Below are 24,396 nucleotides of genomic sequence, written 5' to 3' on the forward strand. Positions count from 1 at the left end.
GATCAGGATTAAATGGAACCTTATACACATACAGACAGATCGGAATCTGAATCCTGTCATGTCAAATCAAGATCATATGGAACCTTATACACATACAAACAGATCAGAATCTGAATCTGGTCATGTCAAATCAAGATTAAATGGAACCTTATACACATACAGACAGATCGGAATCTGAATCCTGTCGTGTCAGGTCAAGATTATAAGGAACCTTAGACATAGGGGCCGACCAGAATCTGAATCCTGTCATGTCAGGTCAAGATTAAATGGAACCTTAGACATACAGGCCGACCAGAATCCGAATCCTGTCGTGTCAGGTCAAGATTATAAGGAACCTTAGACATAGGGGCCGACCAGAATCTGAATCCTGTCGCGTCAGATGAAGATTATATGGAAACATGTGCAAGCACTGGACACTTGTATTATATCTACCATCTCATTTTCTGACATGTTGCCCTCCTTTAGACACATAAAATACTAAAATGGTAAATGGGGTTAGTTTTACACCAGAATGAGCAATATTCCAGCTATATGGCGATGTTCTGTAAATAATCAAGTCTGAACCAGTGATCAAAAGCATCAGCATTGATCTGCGCAGTTGGAAACAGATGGCATGTGTCAACTAAGGACAAACGTTGGTTACTGAAGATCAGTTCTAACCCAGATCTTCTGGGATAATTGGGAAATGCGACCTTCCCTTACGTGGAACACATTGATCACTGCGCAGTGGCTCTATCGGTCAGTGACGTTTGTTAAGGAACATAACTCATTCAAATATGCCAATGACCACACAAGATTTCTAAAACCGATAAGAATACTGTATTTTTTCTCATCTGTAAACGTGGGTGTGTAAGATTTGATGCAGAACGAAGGATGAAGGCAGGTGAAGGCGTAGGGTCAAGGGTGTGGCCAGAGGAATAATAAAATGACTGATATCATCTATCTACAGGTGTCAAACAGACAAAAAAATGAAACATACAACTTTATGGATGACAATTTCTGATTTATTGCATAAAGAAACGTTCTGATGAAGATTCATGTATTCATGTATATAGACACACACACACACACACCACCAGTGACAAGATTTGGTTGAAATCTCCCAATTGATGATTGCTTCAGTACCAAGGAACAATCATCGAAAAAAAATTGTTTTTCAAAGTTTCCTATCCAGGGTTCTATTGTGGATATCTAATAACATGATGCAACTTGCTACTTTAAAGTCATTACTAATATATCATAAACATATATGTCCTGGAGTCTTCAAGAAATATTCAGTCATGACTTTTCAGTTTTCAGGTCCTGACAATGTGAAGAACATGTTTCAAAGACTAAAACAGTAGTACTAAAATCGTTTCATTTGGTCACTGTGACCAATCTTCGATTATTTCAATCAATTAATCAGAACACTACTGCTATTCACACTAGTCTCTTATCACTGCAAGAAACACTCCAGTTTAATGCAAACAACTTCGCATCTTAAGTCATACAAAAAAACAAAAAGATAAATTGTTTTCATAAAAATGTTTATAATGAACCATTAAAACAAAACAAACATTGCATTCTCAGCAACAAAACACAACAGCATATTTACTGAAACTTGTTCACAAGTTAATCTCATTCTTCACAATCAGAAACCTAACAAAGGAATACATAGTGTTCCTACAAAATGAACTCAGGATACATCACTATGTGTTAAGAGGCAAATAACTCATAAACAAACACTGTATACCATTAACAAATAGGGGATATTCCATTTTGCAAGCATACCACTTGCCAATGCCAATTCATAAGACAAAAAGTGATATATATCTATACAGATGAAACATTTCTGAAAAAATGGAATAAATTGTCACATTTGCCCTTATTTTCTCTTCATTATCTCATTCCTCCTTGACTTCATCATTTTATCATGCATTTTATCAATCTTGAAAATCCCTTACTTTTTTTGAATGGTATAAATTTATTCCATGACAAACAATCATTTTATCACCAAAAAATATCTGTAAACCAAAACAATACATAAAAATCTAACTTAACTGCGACTGTAAAACAATAGTGCCTATTTCTGTAGCATGACCACTTGCAGGCTATACGTAGTGAATTAGAAATAAAATATAATCAGTGCTTAGATACTGTCTGTACTGCAAGGAAGTTGATATCTCAGTTATCTGACTGTTTGTTAGGCACTTAGGTAGGTATCAGTAAGTAATATGAAGTTTCACCAACTCCCAGTTGCAAAGATACTTTGGGTGTAATTGCAAGTGTTGTATTGGCCACATAATCATAAATATACATTAAAAGATGATGATCCTCCATTTCAGGATCCTCGTTTAGGAAGAATCCTGCTTGACTGTATTGATTTTCCCATTAGAGGGTTTCACTATTTCAAATCATCTGTGAAGGATCTTTTACATAATTAGTTATCTGATAGTTCATTTGGTAAGGAGAGACTAATTAACTTCTTGTTTCATGGGTCCGAGGGTATATTTTTTCAAGAGTAAGAAACTAATAAAAAATTATTTTCCTATCTCAAATAAACAAAATCCTACTGTTTGTATTGGTCAAAAATGTAAACTTAAAAGAGAATTTCTCATGCATTGTTCACTGCTCCATACACTTCATAAATTGCCCAAAGTAACTAACTTGTATAATTCAGAAGGAATACTACTTTGACTGGTGATAATGTTTATAGTTTTTCCTTCCTGCCTTCAGCTTTTCTGAGGACAGAAATCTGAAAAACAAGAAATAAAACTGGTCTGGCCTAATTGGATCTAAAAATATCGCTGAATTAATTGATAAATTTTAATGTACAAATGTTAATTTGTACACAAGAAAACAATAATTGAGATAGCCCCAGTGTAAGGGGTCTGAAGTATTTTAACCCTCTTTTCCCCACAGATGATGTCACAATCCATATAATTTGAAGATTAAAAATATGTTGCTATTTTCATTGCAGAATATTTGTTTATTTTAACTATTTTAACCTGCCAGCAACAAGAATGATGGGTGCAAATCCCACTGAGTACCATACAGGAAGTAGAATTTGAAGATTAAAAATATGTTTTCATGTAGGAAATAGAGACACTGAAGTGAGCATGGTTTTACACAGCTTTTAGCAATAGTCCAGCAATATCATGGCAGGGGACGCCAGAAATCAGCTGGGTCTTCAGTGTGACAAGTGGATGTATGAACCATTGAGGCTACCTCACTCCTTTGCAGATGCACTGTAAGTTCCCATGGTACCTTACTTTGGCTGTGTTTACAATGTAGTAAGTTGAAAAGTTATACCATTTTATAGTTACGTACTAGTAACAGTGAGTGATTGAGTTTAGTTTTACTCCGCATTGCTATATGGCAGCGGTCCGTGTAAATAGACATTCCAGTGATCAACAGCATGAGCATCAATCTGTGCAGTTGGGAAGTGATGACGTGTCATCCAAGTACACTCAATCCCGTTCTTGACACCTTCCAACTAGCATGGGTTACAGAAGATCAATTCTAACCTAGAGATTCACGGATCACTAGTTCTGAAAACAAACATCTGATAGTCTAGTTATGTTACTGTCCTCCGATAACACTGTCATAGTCTAAAGTATTTATTACAAATGCATAAATTGCTAAAGATATGACACAGTGGAAAACATGCAACTTTAGACATCAACTAATAATGACAGGGGGAAACAATTCATGGTGTGGAGTTAATCCACACATTCAATAACATTCAGTACCTCAGCTGTATGCCACCATATTAACTAGCTTTTAATGCTTTTATGTATCATGCTGTGTCAAATATATAATATATGTAATGACTTCTGATCCATGCCTGTTATGAGATCTACATAACAGACAACAATAACCAATATAAAACCGATGTTAAAAGGTCAGTACTGAAACAGTGATTAAAATACCAGTGCACTGAGCATGCACTAGTTCCCTGGATATGAGTGCTATATAAATATCCTATCATAATCACATATGTCCCATTACCATACTTTCATGTAAAGTACTTTAGTTTCATCGGTCAATGACACTTTCACAAATTACTGTGTCACCCCTCCCTGGAGACAACTTGAAAAAATATTACCCACTGCAACGGTAACCACCAAACTCTCCTCTTCACTAACAATCATATGATGTCATAGTATGATGCATGTGGTGCAGGGAGTTTGATGCCATTCTGCTTACATGTCCTTTTGTCAGTAACAAGCACATCGATCTTCAATATACAGTAAAATTATAAATTTAACATGGCAGTAAGACAAATTCACTGTAAAAGTCTCCCTCCACTAATACAGTGTAATGTATGCCTTTCAGTAGCACTGTTGACCCTTGTCTATCAGCTCAAAAGAGGCGTACATCAGACTCAAGAGAAGCATACAACTTATATTGTAGCAAAATCTCATGTTTTCGCAAGTGTCTGGCAAATAAACTGAAAACATACAATGAAATTTCAACTTTGCATAAAATCTCAGAATTCAATGCCATTTTCTGTTTTATAGTTAGATCACTGAATCGCTGACTTCGTTTCCAATTTTCTTAAATCAAATAATTTATTCTCTTCCACTTACACCTAACAAATGACAAGCTGAATTTTTTTCAAACCCATGCTGCTAGATAGTGATGATTTTACCAAACTGATCCATTATAGCCAATTCAATACAGGTAGTTATCGTGTCTTGTTATTTAGCCTTGATGATATTTATCCAAATATACACCCTCAGTTTTCAATGATCAATCACACCACTGATAAAGCTGAAAACTCTGCTCCAAATATAAACCTTCCAAACCTGTGATCCACCATAAGTGATCCAACTATAGATAACATGCATGGGTAACGAACAAATGCTAACTCATACAGCTGCATTAAAAAATTAGCTGTTGTCCTAACAATGAAATACTTTCTAGATAAATACTGCAGAAGATGAAGTGACGTCATCCGCTTCAGAGGCCAAGCCGCTCCTGATATCATATTTGCAGGACAACTAGCTATTTTGGGAAATATCAAGATCATGGTTCAAACAAGGAAATTTAAAATACATGTACCACAAAAGTGAAGTCACTGATGATGTTTAACAAGAGAACTTCAAATTAACTTTTTTGGGGGGAAAGGTCTATTCAAATTCCTGATAATACACAACTGTTTATTGAAACATTGTAAGTATTACTTGGTATTATTTGATATAATCCTTATATTGCATTATTTCTGGACAATAGCTTTCCTGTTTTATTTTTTATTCTCATAGTTCAAGAATCCAGGTTGACATTGGTCTTCATGGAAGCCTTCCTCTTAACCGCTTCTTTGGCCAGTATTCCTCTCTCAGACATGTCCGTCTCCAGGAAGCCCTGCAAGGAATGGATGAAACAGGCAACTTGGTAAAAACTATTATTTTCATTTTAGACCTGGTTCTTTTAAAAGTTGTCATCATAATTCCTGGATATTTTAACATTGTGCTTCAGGAAGGCAATGGGCACAATAAAATCATATCTCATTACAATAACATTTTATCAAATTGAGATCCTGTCTCTCTTTCCAGGTTCTTTCATGAGTTAAATATATGAGTTCAATAAACTCATCATCCTGATTATAATAACATTGACACCAACTGGAAAATTAATTTTTTAAACTGTCATTTGCATCAAATTTTGATCTGAGTGGCTCAATGTCAATGACAATGAACATCACATTAAAAGACTAGGTTTACTGCGGACATATTTTACCTACTTCAGTCATAGTAGGGTAATCATAGTGAATGTGACTTGAAGCCTGTAATACTTGCTCACCTTCACTGCAGTGCCGACTCCATTCAGATCTAGAAGGAATGTGTCGTGGCCGTACATGGAGTTGAGTTCATAAAAGGTAACAGCATCATTACCTGGGAAAGATATGAGTCAATGTTAGAATGACACAACAAATACTTTAAGAGAAGGACACTGAAAGTCAGATAAATTCAAGTACTCTTTTTACACAGAAACATACCGATATACTCTTAAGAGTCACCTTAATCCAGGCTTTTCTGCCATTCTCCAATGTCTACAACATGCTAAGAGCTGAAGAGAATATGTGAGTTATGTCCCCTTATCCAATACTTGAAGTTGGAATGACTCATTGCTGCCCAAAGACGAACTATGCTTCAATGTCAGAGGCAATATAACACATACTATATTTCAGCCAAACACCCAACACCTGCATGTGCTCCTTAACTAACACAAGCCTGCAAAAAATCTTTATAAGCATAAAAAGAAATTCCCCCAAAATGTCTTCTTCATTATACAGATATTTCCACAGATTACACATGCCTTGTAGGAGCATTGAAAAAAGTTCAGTTTTAAGGACATTTAAACTCAGTCTATGCTCTACAGCTTAATCTTTGACAACAATTTGAGCTTATTTATGATATAAACAGCACACCAGTGTCATTGATTGAAGTGGAGTCTATTACAGTTACTATAGTACTGATATAAGGAATATATCTAACCACTCAGCTCCACAACCTACCTGCATCCTGTAACACCTGTGCCAATTTGCGCTGCTGCCATATGGGGAACAAGATGTCAGTTTGAATGCCAATGACCATCGCCGGACAGGTCACCTGAGACAGCGCCACTTCTAATGAGTCAAAACCCTCAGACACATCAAACAGATCCATTGCCTGAAATGAACCATACATATGTGATTTGATATTATTTATATGTGGTATTTATATATATATATCTACTTACTTAATTGTCTGAAGAAATTAAAAATGCATGTTTAGTTTGTTACAGCATGTTATGATGATTAGTAGTATAGGGAATGACAGTCCGAAAACACTTTTCAAAAACCCCTCTAAAAAGCCTCATTTACTAAATGAGGCTTTGGTGGGACCCTTAGCTCTTGCTATTATTACCCCTACCACAAAGCCACGCCATCACGTTTACCGTGACTTGGCAGGCGGTAACACTGTGCCGTACGGTACGATCAATAATTTGTTGTAAGTTTTGACCGACCATATAGGATCGGTGGCTCGCTTACGGCTATGTTATGTTTATATCGATGAAACAGTTTAACGTGAACCGCCTACGATCTCTTTGGTATTCATAATAAAGGCTTGCTGGGCTTTTTGTATCCCCTGTTCTATGTACTTTTTTTTCTCATCCTCGCTGATAGCAGACTTACGAGACTTGGATCGAATATCTTGTTTCATTCCGTTATATTTTGTGAGTTCAGAGAGGATTGAACGAAACTCCTCTTCTGAGATCTTACTGTCAGAGAGTGCCGTGGAAATTCGCTCACTCACTGTGTTCAGCTTTGCTTCGGCCAGAACCCTGATCTCGTCGTGTTTCAATGCCTTACGATTAAGTCTGCGTGATACTAACTTAAGCGCCAACCCTACCAACCCTGCCACCCCAGCCGTTATTTCAATACCTAGCACTATAGGTGCAGCCACGATGGTGGTTAACAACCCAACGCCTGCCGCCCCTAGTCCCATGCTGGTTGCCATAAGGGTAGTGTCAGCCCCATCCACGATATTGAAAGCTCTATTATATTTTTTACATAGTGCTTTCCGCGTGTCACGGTCTTGTTCTAGTTGGCGTTTCATATCACATAACTGCCTCAAGCGGAACCCATCTACGGTTTCCAATGTCTTCGCTACTTCCTCTACAACTGGGTACAGGCCCATCCTATAATGTATATTTTGAAAGATATTTTAATTGGGGTTCAGTTAATATTCTATCAATGTATTTGAAGTCTACAAGTTCTAGACTATTAGTCAGGGTAATAGGTGAGAGGCTAATAGAATTTCCTGTTGCAATAAAAACCCTACTGAGGCTTGTTAAGTGGTTTATAGGACCCGTGGTATCCTGTTGTATAACAATACGGCAATATTTATCTTGGTGTTCTCTAATCCAGCTTATATACACCTCGGGTAAAATTTGGTGTATTATTGGGTCTCCATCGGATAAACTCTTAAAGAAGACTTCTATGATGAGGGTGAAAGGGGAGGATATTCTATCAAGATTACTACTAAATGTTAATTTATTGTTTGGATAAGCAAATAACCCTTTTTTATCGTAACCAGCAGATTGTCTGTGTACTAATTCCCTCTCCGGAATGAAATCCCCTGCCCAGATACCATTGTTCTTAATCTTAGAGACAACCCCATTATTTAATGTTATATAAGGTGAGGTGAATGTTAAGTTGATCAGCCATTTGGGCTCTTTTAAATCTGGTAACGGCACCCGTCTGTACACGTTGTCTTTGAAGTGCAGGATGTATAATTCATCTTCCTCACCAGGCTGATCGAATCCCTCCGTGTCTCCTAGGTCGTTAAGCGTAGTGTTGGGATGATGACTGGTCATTATTATACTATTATGATATAATTTCCAACTGGTTTTCTGATAATAATTCAGGGGTTAACTTAATACCCATGAAGTGTATGTTGTCAGGCAGGAAGATATTGATTAGTGATATCTTGTTTTCCACGATCACGTTGACCCCCTGCAGACTGGTCTTGGAGTCGACACCCACCCGCACGTAAACGTTGCAAACTTGAAACTGGTGTCGTTTCACCCACCCGAGTTTGATCCCCTTCACGATCTCGACATCATTCCCCGATGGTTCCCCTAGGTAGACTTTGATGAACAGTGTTGAGTTTGCCGGTAGATCCTCTAGTATCTTGACCACGCCTTCGAATTCAGACACCAACTGCAATTTCACGTTTTGCATGGCCGGTTTACTCGATAGCATGTGGGCTGCCATAGTGTTGACTGGGCTGACGACTATACTACGTCTCTGAGTTGGGACGTAAGCCACGAGCAGGGTTCCATTGTTCACGACTTTGTTTAGGTGGTTGTCTTTGTTATCCGTGAACACGTAAGGGGAGACGAGTTTAATATTGAGAAACCATTTGTTATCGGGTAACAACACCCACTTGTCATCTTCGGTTAAGACGAGCATATATGGTTTGTTTTTGACGACGGTAGTGCTCTCAACATCGTCTAAGTCGAACAGTTTACCACCGAACGATGGGTATATTACCCAATTATTATCACCGATGTTGACAAGGGAGTACTTAGTGTTTACTGTTGCTCTTGTGGTATCTATCATATCACTTAGGGTTCCACCGGAGGGGATTTCAACGCGTTTGTAAATGTTGTTTTTCAGTTGCAAGGCATACGATTTACCATCTACTCCGGGAGCGTCGAAACCGCGTGTGTCTCCGAGGTCGGAGATCCCGATATTGACGCATTTTTTCACTCCGGGCCCTTGTGCGCTGGTCATGTTACGTGAAGCGTTAAGCTGAGGTATCCTATATTTACAGGATTATGATTTATATCTAACACCGATATTGTCAGCTCAGGTATGTTGCCCTGGGTTAATCTCTTATACTGCCGTGGTGAAAATGACTCGGTTCTACCGTCGTTGAATTTCTCAGTTTTCACCGGCACTGCTCTCAATATAGTGGAAGGGTGACCTCCTTGAATGTTATACGTTGTGCTCACCTGACCTAGATGAATGTACAGCTCTCGGTACGGTACTAGGTCGGGTAACTTCGTGCCTGTGACGGTTGTTGTTGGTTTTATCTCGTCAGGAGACATACCGAGTATCCTCGCTAATGGTCGGCCTAGCCTCAATGAGGTTCTTCCGTTGTTGATTAACACCACTGTGCCGTTTGAGTCGTTCATCTTGAGTTCGGCTCCCAGGGGTTTGAAGACCTCGTCGTTTAGCGAGCACACGCTGTAGTAGCCGTCAGTTATTTGACTGCGAGTTCCACTGACGAACAGCTTATTGTTGCTGATATTAATGTTAGTCCATTGCGGTAGGTAGGTGATATCGCAGAGTGCGACTTCGAGTTGACCTGACGTGTTATCGATCGCGTGCGTCAGCTGAACGGCCTCACCGCTCGTTATTCCTGGAAGTGTTATGTACATATTACATATATATTTATTATATAATAGTTTTAAAATGTATTCCCCTGGTGTGTTGTACCCTAAACTGGACGTAGATTTCTCCACCATGAAGATCGTGGTTGCTCCTGGGTTGTATTTCAATGCCAAGTTTATAGATATGCCTGATAAGTATAAGCTTTCGGTGACTAACATTGAGGCAGTCCACGCTTGGTTCAACAACCCTATGCAGTTCTGGCAGAACCAATTCAACTTTGCCGTGTGGTGCGCTACAACGGGGTGTGGTGTGACATTGACCGACACTCGGCGTGGGCCGCTGAGTCAGTCTGTGTTCAAGTTCCACGTGTACTACCAGGTCAGACGTATCCTTAAAGAGATCAGCGCCCCCCTCCCACAGGACAAAGCGTGGGACGCAACAAACAACCCGTACGATAGACGGGCCTACGAACGTATTTGCAACGAATTCGAAATAAACCCGAAGACGGATTGGCGTTTGCCGGGGCTGAACCACGGGTTGGGTATTCCTTACGCTCATGGGCTCTCGCCAAAGGCATTTGACAAACATATACTAATAAAATTTATGCAACGAAAAATGTTTAGTACGGAACGTTTTTCCCATGCATTAGCTGATCTTGTTCCTAAACCTAACAAATCTGGACCAAAACCAGTGAAAGATGCCAGTGATGATTTACTGGCACTAGGTATACTTAGGCAGGACTTTGCTTTGTCGAGTAATGAATGGAGGGATGATCGTATGGACTTTAAAAAAGGTGGTGTTGGTTTCACAATCCAGAAAGTGGAGCAGTCAAACACAGACGGGTGGAAAATGTTCATGCTGGACACGTCGAAAGGATTCACTCGTGCCGGGGTAGTCAGGTTGAACGACTCGATTCGAACGTACGTGTGGGCGCTGTTGGGTGCGCAGTCGATGACGCGTTCCAACATCATCGGTAAGGGAACTGCTTACGACGCTCAGACACAATTCGTTTCCAACGTTGAGGATGCTATCAATTCTCCAGTTGATCTCCCGCGGGCTATCGAACGCTACCAAAACGTGTTAGAATACGCCAGGTCGAAAGTCGACTACGTGTTCGGCGTGGGGTTGTACATGGCTCCGAGTGATATGCAACTGAGAGTAAAAAAAGTGGTGGGTTATAACAACGAAATAGTCATAGCCACGAAGGATCAAAAGTTGGGTATCAACCCCGATATTAACACCACCTATATCCCACACATCCCACCACGTGAAAAGGGTATAGTTGCGTCGCCCCCGGGGCCTAAAGTTCATGTGGAGGTACCCCCCACACACTCTCATATTCAGGCTCAGCAGCATATTGATAGTAAAACGGCCCTGGTGGTTGGTGGGGTAACTTTGGGACTTATTTGGTTAAAGATTTCTTAGCCGCTACGTACACCAGACCCGCCACGGCGACGATGGCTGCCCACAGGTTTTGACTGAGCCACATGGCAGTTTTAGACAGAGCGCTCAACAACCACGAGACGATGCTACCCAGGATGCCGGGAAGGGCTTCGGCGGCTTTACCAGCCAGTTTAGCTAGGCCTTCCCCGAGTTTTTTAATCCAGTCTTTAACACCACCACCACCGCTGGGAGTTCCACCGCCGGCAGGCCCCACAGGGGCACCCCCCACCAGTGACACCACCAAGGTTGATATGATGAAACCCAATGCAGTCAGAATGCTGGCGATGGTGATCCCTTGCTCCCGGAAAAATATCCGAATCCTGTTGGCTAAAGTTGTATCTTCATTCAGTATTCTATCGATTGTTTCCCGAATGCGACTGATCTGGGATCGAAGATGTTCACGATTCGAGGAAGCGGCTTCCAATCGTGTACGTCTCTCGTCTTCTAAATCACGTATTCGTTCATTGATGCGACGCTTCATATCATCGTCGTCAGTTTCGGTGAGTTTGGTTTTTTCCCTAGCGATGTGCTCGTCGATTTCGTTCAGTTTCCCCATGTTGTTCACGAGTTCTCCACGCACGCGTTTCACGGCTTCGTCTAAGCCGCGCAGTTCCCTTACCGGAAAGTCAAATCCCGGTAACGGTTTGTCCCAGTAGGTGCTCAACAGTTTTTCTATGCTGTCCGAGGCTTCTGTAGCACGCTCTGGCGTCATTTCATCTATAGTGGTGAGGTGGGATCTGGTAGCTTGCAGATCTTCTTTAACGGTCTTAGGTATTGCACCACCGTAATCACGCATGTTTAGATGTTCACGGATAAATTCAGCACCACCATTGCGGCTGGCTAGAGTTGACAAGGCCAGTGGTTTTTTATTGATCTTGTTAAAGAGGTCAACCCCTGGGGCAGACTTAAGACGTAGAACACCCTTTGTATCAACAAAAAAATTCTTATGGTATATACCCTGGGGTTCAACGTAGTTTTTATCGCTTTTTAAACTTTCGTAATAATCATTTACCGTTGTTTCTAAAAGTTGTTGGCTCAATGGCAAACTAGTAAATGAGGTCTCCTGCTCATCATCATATGCCTGGGCACTAGCGCCCCGCATATCATCCATAGGTATGTCTTCATCCATTAGTATTTAAATATATTTTATTTATATATAACAATGTACGGTAGAAAATTAGATCCTTTCAGAAGATTGAGAGAGCCATTAGGTGCCAGAGCCGTGCGACAGTCGGTGACTATCACCAACAATCCCAGCAAGATAGACCAGAACCAAACTCTGCTGGTTAGATTTCCAAACCTTGGTGAGAATGACCTCATTGTACCAGGCACTGTTCGACTGGCGTTCAATATCACGTTGACCTCCGACAACGACAAACGCGAGCTAGTGCGGAACGTGGGTCGAGCCATCATCAAGAAAACGACCGTCAAGATCAGTGGTAACGAGGTACTGAGCATCGACGACAGCGACGTGTTTCACTGCTACAAGGATCTCTGGAAAAGCGAGAGAGAACGAGTCAATGATGTGTACCAGGGTATCAGCAAATCAACCCGGGCGCGCATAGGATACGTCTTCACGACAGACCAACAAGACAAGCTATCGGACGGTGAAAAGGCCATCGCTCTAGCATACGGGAATCGATTCTGCGTGCCGCTCGACTTCGAGTTGCTCACGGGACACGCGCCGTTTTACCAGGCCGCGCTGGGTGATAGGCTCGAATACGAGCTCACGTTTAACGACTATAGCAAAGTAGTGCGTACGCCGAACGGTGATGAGGCCAGTTATGCCATAGACAACATCTCTCTTGAGTTCGACATGGTCACTAGCCCGGAGCTGGCCAGGCAGGTTCGAAACCAGTACTCTGGGAAGATGGCTATCCTGTACGATCGCGTACTGAGGCATAGATCAGTCGTGCGAGACAAGAGCGACACTGTGTGGAATATCAACCTGAACGTGCCGGCGCGATCGATGAAAGGTATCCTGGTCGTCCCAGTGGAGGATTACGATCCATTCCGGAGGGACAGCGAGAAGTTTTTCAACCCCGAGATTGAAAAGGTGGAAGTTACCATCGAGGGCGTGCCCAACCAGCTGTTCAGTCATGGTATGAGACCACACCAGCAGTGGGATGAGATAAAAAAGCTACCAGTGGGGGATTATATAACAAAGGACCTGGACCTCGGCTCCGTGCAGATCGGTGAATACCTAACCACCAAGTACGCCTTATGGTTGGACATGCGGTCCACGGATGATGATAAACTGCACGGTAGCGGGCGCCGTATAGATAACGGCAGCGAAGGGATAACCATCCAGATTAATAAGAAGGCTCAAACCGCTGGTAAGTTGAAATTATATCTGTACGTAATTATGGACGCGCAACTTAATATAGACAATGGGAGATTCGTGCAAGCCATCTACTGATGGGGGGTACCCCCCCAACAATAAACTGCCCCACCTACCCACTGACCCACACTGCGCTATCATATGCGGGCAGACTGGTTGTGGGAAGACAGTTTTCGTGTTGGATATGTTGGAGGGTTACTACAAGGATGTGTTCGATAACATCGTTATCATGTGCCCTACTCTGGGTATGAATAAAACGTACGCGCGACCTTGGGTAATGACGGACCCTGACGTACACAAAATCGACCCTGGAACACGCCTGCAGGACTGGTTGAAAGCTCTTCACGAGAAATTTAAAGGGGAACCGACGCTGTTTATACTGGACGACTGCAGCGCTAATCGTGAGATAACAAAAAAGAGAGACATGCTATCGTACCTGGCCTTCTCCGGCCGGCATGCAAATCACAGCGTCTGGGTGCTAACGCAGAAGTTCAACTCGGTGTTGAAAGACCTCAGGGAGCAGACGCGATGGGTGGCCTTATTTCACTGCAAGGACAGGGATTCGTTCGAGGAGTGTTTGAGAGAGAACGATGTGATGAGTAAATTAGAACGGGAACGGGTGAAGAAACAGCTCGCTGAAACTAAACACGCTAAGCTCGTTCTAAAGACCGACCAACCAGTAGCATATATAGTATGCTAAGCAAAGCTAAGCAAAGCTAAGCAAAGCTAAGCAAAGCTAAGTAAATGCTAAGCATAGCTATGATATTTGAAGTATTTGTCGTGTGCAACTTAACTTTCATTTCTCTGTGTTTTGTTTGTATTGGGTATTATATAGTTAAAACTAAATCTTACTTGTTATATTATAAGATGGAGTGTGAGGAATTGCTCGAACAATTATCGCCCGCAGGCCCCACTGATGACAAGCGAGAGAAACTGGTGGCGTTGGCTGTTGGCGGCAAAGCCAAACATTACTTTGGAGACTACACCCCGGATAAAATTCACAAAATGTCAGCCGAAGAAATCGATAAGCTGTACGCTAGATACGAGTCCCGGCTCGGAGCAGAAATGACAAAGACAATAGGATCGGCTATGACCCAGATATACACCGGTATTGTGTCACATTTCCTTCCCATTCCACCAGAGCGCCGACTTTACCTGTGGGAGGACCTCGAGAAAGACCCTTTTATCGAACACGCCGTGAGCTCTATCAGCTGCGGGCTGTACCACAAATATGGTATGTTGTTGGCTCCAGTGACGGCGGCGATTATCACGGCAAAACATTGTCAATTTGAGAGAAAGAATAATAATAATAGTATAGATGTCCGAGGTGACGGAACCAGTGAGTCCCGAGGTGACGGTGGAGACCCCAGTGGTGGTACCCCCCACACCCCAAACAGTGAGTCCCGAGGTGACGGTGGAGACAACTTCAACAGTAACCAGACAGAAGAATCCTAAGAGAGTAGCTGCCGGTAAAAAACGGTGGTGTAACCAACATAAAGTGACTAACCCAACCCGACTGTTGTTGGCTGTAGGCGTAACTGCTGCCGTGGTTATAACATGGTTATACACCTCCCACAGTGAGCCACAACCCAACAGTGAGAACAGTGAGGGTATGGGGGTATCTCCCATGGTAGACCCGCATATCATGTTATAATTTAAAATATTTTATATCATATACATAATGTCTGAGGGGAAAACGTTCGTCAACGACGCATACCACGCCACAGTGGTAGCCAGTGGTAGCTTAAACAACCAACTATCAAGCTAGATTTCAACCTGCAGGATATGGGTATGCTCATAATGAACCTTGGTATGGCGATGGCCACAAAAGACATCCTAGTAAAACAAGGAATAATACCTGATAATATAATGAAATAAATATAGGGATGGCCACGATAGCTATGATGGTTGGTGGGGCGTTAGTGAATGCCCTGGCATTTTCCGGGAGTAATTTCCTCTTCTCGAAACTACGAGATGATCACGCGGCTGAAATACAGGAAGAAAGGAAGCGACACGATCTCGCTACTGAGAAATTACAAAGAGCACAGGCCGAGTACGCTAAAAAACGCCTCCAGAGGATCGATTTTATTAACGAACAACTCACGCGTGAAAACCATGCCGTTCAAACATTCAACGATGTTGATGAAGCAATGAAAGAATACTATCTACTAACTGGTAAACAATTGGAACCGCTCAATAAACCCACACTCGCTCAGTACTACACACCATCCAAGGGACAAATGAATCGTGAACTGGGCTTCATAGTGTTGGGTATAGCAGCTACTGCGTTGGTTGCTAAGCAATTAAACTAAAATACCTATATAAGTAAACATGAGACCCGCTCCATACCGATGTGAATATATACTTATGGGGAAGACCGAGGCCTGTGGTAGGAAATGCAGGAATCAGGGGTTCTGTTGTTTCCATATGGGAAGTCCTAACTACACGTGTTCTGTGTGTGGTATCGAGGTTAAAGGACACTACTGTTTATGTAAAGCTCACGGAGCGAACGTAGTCAGACATCAACTCATATACGAGAATAAAAAAGACTACATAAAAGAACGTAGGCGACTGCTCAAGATAAAATCCAATTAGAGATTGGTTCTCTTAGGTGTAAACATGTCTACTGTACATTCTTGAATATGGAAGCCTATCTTACAGTAAAACAATTAAAAGCTATAGCAAAACAGCTTGGATGCCGGCGTTATTCAAACCTGGGGAGAGCCGGGTTAATCGAATTGTTATCAAATAACCAAACACTGATCGATGCCTACATAGATTCACACAAGCTGTTGGAAGACTTACGAGAATTGTGGCCAACAAACCGAGTTTGGTTAATAAGTGATTACAAGAAATAAAATATTTTTTATCAAGAGTGGAGGAGTTACCTCCCCTTACTGTGAACCAATTAGACATTAGTTCTCTTAGGTGTAAACACAATGACTACTGTAAGCGAGCTCAAGAGGGTCGCAAAACAGAGAGGTGTTATCGGGTATTCTAGAATGCGGAAGCCAGCATTGTTGAGATTACTAGGTTTAGAAGTCCCTCCTACGGTAAAACAGTTAAAAGCTCAAGCGAAACAGCTTGGATACACGGGTTATTCAAAATTGGGGAAAGCCGGGTTAACCACATTGTTATCACATGCCCCAGTAGCACGTCCAACTGTAAAACAACTGAAAGCCGAGGCACACGATTTGGGTTTAGGTGGGTATTCTCGTATGAGAAAACCACAGCTTGTAGAATTATTACGACAGAATAGAGCTATTGACCTACAGTTTGTGCGCACTGAGCACGCCGTAGGCAATTATTTGAGAGGTTGGCGCATTCGTGTTGATAGAAACATAGACATTACAGATATCAAGCCTCTGATAGCTGATAAGGTCAACCAGGAACTAAATAATCTAGGAAGTATCAAGTTTCAGATCACAGTGAAAATGTCGCTCGATAAGCAGGTTGGGAGTACCACTGAGTATTTTCAACCTTACTTCCGAGGTAAACAAGAGGTCGTCACACATGCAGAGACCATTGACGCATCAATCGATACAAGTTTTCAGCAGATACGAGAATACCTAGAACGCTACACGCACATGGGGTCCGGGTGGGTTGTAGATAAAATCGATAACGTCTATCTAGACATAGCTAAATACGTGCCGTTCAGAGGTGGGTCATACCTAGACTTGCCTCCCTACTATAAGAACAAACAAGCCATAGTAAACGTTAAGAATAGAGGAAACGATTGCCTGAGGTTATCTCTCAGGTCAGCCATATTTCCAGCTGTCACTAATCCGAACAGGCCTTCTAATTATCCACAGGATGATGGGCTCAACTGGGATGGTATAGATGAACCAACCCCAATAACCCAGATTACTAAAGTAGAAAAACAGAATAATCTGGCTATAAATGTTTTTGGCCACGAAGGTAATACAACAATAATACACAGGGTCAGCCCGGTGAAGGATTGTCAAGTTATTAATTTATTCATGATTCAAAAAGGTGAAAAGTATCACTACACGTGGATAAAACATCTCAGCCGGTTGTTACACGACCAGTCGAAACACGATGGGGAAAAACACTTTTGTGTACGATGCCTACACTGTTTCAGTCGGGCTGATTTATTAGAATCCCACCTGGAGGATTGCCAAGGTGTTGGGCAGACGGCCATACGAGTCGACATGCCTAAGGAAGGTGAAAATATCCTAAAATTCGACAATCACAAGAACCAAATGTCTGTGCCTTATATAATATACGCCGACTTCGAAGCCTTAGTGGTTGGGGAATCATCCACTAGTGGGAGTTTCACACAAAAAACACAAGAGCATAAAGCCTGTTCGTTTGGATACATTGTCGTCCGTTGTGACGGGGAAACGAAAGCTCCGGTAGTGTATAGGGGTCCTGACGCGGCTGAAAGGTTTCTAAAGTGCTTGCAGGAGGAAGAAAAAATTATTAGGAATGCATTGTATAGAATCGCTCCCATGCGTATGACCAGAGCCGACAAGATAGCTCACGCCAGTAGCACTAACTGTCACGTGTGCGACTCACCACTTAACGGTGATTCGGTGAGAGATCACTGCCACATAACTGGTAAGTATAGAGGCGCCGCTCACAACGCGTGCAACCTCAAGCTTAAAATCAATCCTAAGACAATAAACATCCCCGTTGTCTTTCACAACTTGAGAGGATACGACTCTCACTTGATCATGCAGGCCATCGCGAAAATCGATGGTAATATATCATGCATTCCCAACAACATGGAGAGATACATCTCCTTCAGCTTAAACGGACTTAGGTTCATTGACTCGTTTCAATTCCTCCTGTCGTCACTCGACAGTCTGGTCAAGGCCAACAATACCTTCCCTATCACCGATCGATACACAGACGCCGAGACTAGGCACCTACTCATGAGGAAGGGCGTATACCCATATGAGTACATGGATAGCTGGGCCAAGTTCACAGAGACCAGACTACCTCCTATCGACTGCTTTTATAGCAAGCTGAATGAGGCGTCCGTCTCACGAGACGATTACTCGCACGCGATTAACGTATGGAATAAACTTGGTTGTAAGAACCTTGGCGATTATCACGACCTGTACTTGAGGACAGATGTACTGCTGTTAGCCGACGTGTTCGAGACGTTTCGGCAAACATGTTTAAAGCAGTATAAACTCGACCCCGCATGGTATTACACCAGCCCAGGTCTGTCGTGGGACGCCTTGCTTAGAAAGACCGGAGTTAATTTGGAATTGCTCACAGATTACGACATGCACCTATTCATTGAGAAAGGCTTGCGAGGTGGGATTTCCATGGCATCCAAACGATACGCTAAAGCAAATAATCAATACGTGAAAGGTTACGATCCTAACAAACCAACCAATCACATTCTCTACCTCGACGCAAATAACCTGTACGGCTGGGCTATGAGTCAGTATCTACCTACAGGAGGATTCGAATGGGTACCAAACGTTGATGTTATGAGCATTGCACCAGATTCGAACAAAGGGTATATCCTCGAAGTTGACTTAGAGTATCCCAAGGCATTACACGCATCGCACAACAGCTATCCCCTTGCACCCGAACGTATGAAGGTTAACACAGACTGGATGTCTGAGTACCAACATAACTTGTCAGGTGGTCGTGTGGCGGACGTTGAAAAACTCGTGCCTAACTTAATGAATAAGACCAAGTACATAGTTCACTATCGCAACCTACAGCTGTACCTGTCATTGGGTATGAGGCTGACCAAAATACACAGGGTGCTCATGTTCGACCAGAGCCCATGGATGGAGCCCTACATCAGAATGAACACAGACCTACGAAAAAAAGCCACCAGTGATTTTGAGAAAAATCTCTACAAGCTCATGAACAACTCGGTGTTTGGTAAGACTATGGAAAACCTTAGGAAACGCGTAACCGTGAAACTGGTTAGATCTAGTGAGGAAGACAAGCTCAGGAAATTGATAGCCAGTCCGGCATTCAACCGTAATAAAATATTCACAGACGACCTAGTTGCCATACACATGAAGAAAAGCCACATAAAATTCAACCGACCTGTTTACGTTGGGATGAGTATCCTCGATTTATCCAAACACCTGATGTACGACTTTTACTACAACGAGCTTAAGAAACAGTACGGCGACAGGTGCGAAGTGCTGTACACTGACACGGATTCCCTGCTGATGGAGATTCGAACCGAGGATGTATACGAGGATATGAAAAAACACATCGATTTATACGACACCAGCGACTATCCTAAGACCCATACCATGCACAGCACGGTAAATAAAAAGGTCCTAGGTAAGATGAAGGACGAGTGTGCTGGCACGCCAATAGCTGAGTACATAGGTTTGAGACCTAAGATGTACTCCATATTGAAAGCCGACAATAGTGAGATCCGGAAGGCTAAGGGGGTTAAGAAGTATGTGGTGAAACAACACATCAAACACGCCAGATTCAAGGAGGCTCTGTTCAAGACCCGTACCTTTAGGCATAAGATGAACACGCTTAGAAGTGATGGACATAAGATATACGGACTGACTATAAACAAGACGTCCCTATCGCCTATGGACACGAAACGTTGGATAGCTATTGATGGTATAAACACATACGCGTATGGACATGAAAAAATTTGAGGCTATTTATTACAGCCCGCGTGGATATTGGAAAGGAGCTAGCGCAGTAGATAAGCTATCTAAAATGACACGAGTATCACCAGAGAAAGCCAAAGCGTGGCTTGAAAAACAAGCCCTGTGGCAGATCTATTTGCCGGCGCCACGCTACGTACCTAGAAGGAGTTTCAGAATTAACATACCTAATAGCATTCACCAGGCAGACCTACTGTTCCTACCTCATGATAAGAGGTACAAGTATGCCTTAACCGTAGTGGACGTAGCCAGTCGTTACAAGGAAGCCGAACCCTTGACCACGAAAGATTCGGCCAAAGTAGCCAAAGGATTAGAACGCATATACAAACGCAGCCCGCTGACTTGGCCAACAGAGCTGCAAGTTGATCCAGGACGGGAGTTCATGGGTGCCGTTTCACAACTGCTAGCCAAACACGATACAAAGGTCAGACGTGGCACGGCCGGAGCCCATCGCAGCCAAGCTATAGTTGAGAGATTTAATAGGACTTTGGCTGAGCGCTTGTTCGGCTATCAGTATGCTAGGGAGATGACCACCCCTGGAAAACGATCGACCGAATGGGTAGCGAGGTTACCAGAGGTGGTGTCAGCAATCAACCATGAAGTCACCCGTCTCACCGGTAAGAAACCGGCAGACGCTATCAAACTAAAATCAGTGTTAGCAGAGTCGTCTGCTCCATTGCGTGGAAAGGAGAAACAGATACCAGATAGGGCCTTAGTTAGGTATCTATACCAGCCGGGGGAACACGAGGGCGATAGCCGTAAGCGAGCCACCGATCCTATATGGTCAGTCAAAACTTACAACATAGATAAAGTGGATATGAAAGCCGACGAACCTAACTTGTACTACTTAAAGGATGGGCCGGGTAGGGGGTTTGTAAGAGAAGAATTATTGATCGTACCGTACGGCACAGTGTTACCGCCTGCCAAGTCACGGTAAACGTGATGGCGTAGCTTTGTAGTAGGGGCAATAATAGCAAGAGCTAATGGTCCCACCAAAGCCTCATTTAGTAAATGAGGCTTTTTAGAGGGGTTTTTGAAAAGTGTTTTCGGACTGTCATTCCCTATACTACTTGATTACTCACATTGAACACAGCCATGATTGACTCACACTATCCAAGTGAAGGGAGGGAGCGAGCCACTTCAAACAATGTTCAAATATTCCAGCAATATTACTATAGGGCTACACCAGAAATGACCTCATGAGGGGAATCAAAACTAATTCCTCATAATCATCTAGTCCCATCGCCCTGAATAGTCAAGAACACCACACCAAAGAGGAAATATTATGCACCAGTACACCATGTATTACACAGTACACTTATTATCTACTTCTCCACATCCTAAACAGGCTCGAACTGTATCCCCTACAAACAAGTACCAATCTTTGAAATCTCCAGGAGAGAATTAAGGTTGAACAGCATGCCCTATAAATAAGGACCTGACCCATGAAGGTTCCGGGGTAGAATAGGCCTTCAGCAACCCATGCTTGCCATAAAAGGTGACTCAGCTTGTCGTAAGAGGCGACTAACGGGATCGGGTGGTCAGGCTTGCTGACTTGGTTGACACATGTCATCGGTTCCCAATTGCGCAGATCGATGCTCATGTTGTTTGATCACTGGATTATCTGGTCCAGACTCGATTATTTACAAACCGCCGCAATATAGCTGGAATATTGCTGAGTGTGGCGTAAAACTAAACTCACTCACTCAATAAGGACCTGCCTTTGAGATACTGTAAATCATGAAATAAAAGTGTCACAAATTTAATGCAAGTGTGAGGGTCTAATCTAAAATGCATCATGAAATTAATGCAAGTAAGGAATCTGTGTTGATGACAAAATGTGACACCCCTAATCTTTGAAGTTGTTCTTTTTCCTTTCACACTTGTTGTTTACCAAACAACCTGAACTGAGCTTGTTTAGCAATGAATGGAAATGGTCAGACTGAAATGTCACTACATTAATGCAAGCAGTGTTCAGACGCATTTTTCGCATTAATAAAATGCTCACAACAATTTCATGATTTACAGTATACACGGAATTGGGTCAAACTGTATCACCTACAAACAATACCAACCTTTGAGATATAAAGGAGAGAATTGGGGTCGAACTTGTTGCTGAAGCTTTCTCCTTGATGCTCTAGGTAGCTTTCAATGTGGAACGTTGGGCACAGTGACGGGGGATCTCTGTCGCTGATACGACCACGCCCAAACCTCTCGTCCCACTCTGGACCACTGCGATAGGTCAGGGTGGCAATTTCCCTATGAAAACAACACACCACACAGTTAACTTACTGTAAGGCTTATGTTACTGAATCCACCCACTGAAGTAAATATCATGACTTATACCAGTAATAGGATTCACAAGTAAGCACAGTGCTGTCTTTGGTGCTCATGATTTTGACTCATGATTTTGACTTCATTCTGTCCACCATTCTTAATTGTTAAAGAGCCCACCCCACCCCCTACCCCCAGCTTTCAAATGCTCATGACTGTCGCTCACCTTGCCAGTTTCATTCCAATCTTGGGGAAATCACCATCATAGTAGTGACCTTTGCTCCAGTTGTGGTCACTCATGATGCACTTACGCTGGAGGTAGCGGAGTGCGATGGCCGAGGGATGTGACTGGGCACAGGATGATATTGAAATTAACCTGATCAACATACAAACATGGCTGTTAAACAATCTGGCTACCTATTTTCAAAATTTCAAAGGTCGAAACTTCTCAAGCCCATCCATAACACACTGCCTACGATCAAATTTAAGAATTCTCAGAGCTATGAACGTTTCAAGGATAAGGGCCCAGACTTTCTACATATGCACTTTGGTTAAACATGACATAAATTAAAACATCTTATAATTCAAAAATATACTGAATCTAGTACTTTTATATGAGGAAATAATTCATCTGATTAGACAGGTAATATTGTCATGCTTGAAACATGGTATTTGCTTGTTCAGAAAGATATTGGCATGGTTGACCTTAGCAGTTATTTTCTAAACACTATAACCTTAAATTATAGATACTACAGATATAAAACAGAGTTAAGAACATTTTCTTGTAACTGTCAACAACCAAAGTTAACACATTGTCATGAACCTTGCCCCATATTTTAATATCTGACCTTAGGAGACATTCTTTTTGTTTGTTCAGTAACACTCTGCTCAGCAATCTTTGAGCTAAATGATGGTGATTTATAAATAACTTAGTTTGAACTAGACAATAATGTAATTAACATCATGAGCATCTATCTTTGCTACCAGGATACACTGACATGATTCTGCCTAGTCTGTGTGTGACTGAATATGTGATCCCATTAATTACCTATATAAACAGGCAGCCACAGGCCTAGCCAACAGCTTAAGCTTACCTTCACCTTAGCAGGAGAGAAGTCAAACAGGCTCAAAGAAGCAAAGAGTTGGATGGTTGGGAGGTGTGGGCACTTGAAGCATGCATTTTAGTGATAACAAATTTTCAACTTATTTTCAACCTATTTCAAGTAAGATAGCTGGACATTTATATTCGGGTTTGGATAATTCTTATTCATTGCTAGTAAGGATACTGGACACCACTCTTCAACAAAAACAACATATTCAATCACAACAACCCAAAACCCTACCCTGCCTGACATGGAAAATGGCTGCCAAGTTCAGGCACAATATTGCCTTTTGTTGAACAGAATTTGAACAGAATCCCTCTCATGTATTTGCTGGTTGAAAATAGCTTGTATTCATGGTTGAAGGAACATGGTGCATACAAACTTGGACAGTACTGATAATGCATCTTATTATAGTCTACTGACCTTCCAACTCTCTCTGGATACAAGACAGTATTGAGGAGGGAACACATCCCACCAAGTGAGGAGCCCACAGATGCGTGCAACTGAAGCAAGCAGGCAGAATATCAGTAAAATATGTCATGATACAAGAATTGTTGGGACAATAATTTCTTAGTGAAAAACAAAACTTGTATTTTGAGGTTATCTCATCTTTGACCCATACTTGCACTTGTTTGTAATCAAGACTACAAGTTTTCATTCGTGAATTTTTGTAGTTGAGAGGGTTTCATCATTGACCTAAAGGGCTGACACGTCACTCCATGTCACTCT

General features: G+C 42.2%; 1 protein-coding gene across 1 annotated transcript in view; it reads right to left on the reverse strand.

Annotated features, from left to right (window-relative positions):
- Positions 1 to 1,509: 1,509 nt before the first annotated feature.
- The window catches only part of LOC137273787 (serine O-succinyltransferase-like), a 33,691-nt gene continuing 10,804 nt past the window's right edge, over positions 1,510 to 24,396 (reverse strand). The window contains exons 6-11 of the mRNA XM_067806643.1: positions 24,091 to 24,170; positions 22,791 to 22,940; positions 22,366 to 22,549; positions 6,500 to 6,653; positions 5,785 to 5,876; positions 1,510 to 5,346 (exon numbers count right to left, since the gene is read on the reverse strand). Coding sequence (XP_067662744.1) covers positions 5,248 to 5,346; positions 5,785 to 5,876; positions 6,500 to 6,653; positions 22,366 to 22,549; positions 22,791 to 22,940; positions 24,091 to 24,170 — 759 coding nt within the window. The 3' untranslated portion in view covers positions 1,510 to 5,247. The remainder of the gene's footprint in view (positions 5,347 to 5,784; positions 5,877 to 6,499; positions 6,654 to 22,365; positions 22,550 to 22,790; positions 22,941 to 24,090; positions 24,171 to 24,396) is intronic.

The sequence above is a fragment of the Haliotis asinina genome, chromosome 2 (genome assembly GCF_037392515.1).
Source record: "Haliotis asinina isolate JCU_RB_2024 chromosome 2, JCU_Hal_asi_v2, whole genome shotgun sequence".
NCBI classification, from domain to species: Eukaryota; Metazoa; Mollusca; class Gastropoda; order Lepetellida; family Haliotidae; genus Haliotis; species Haliotis asinina.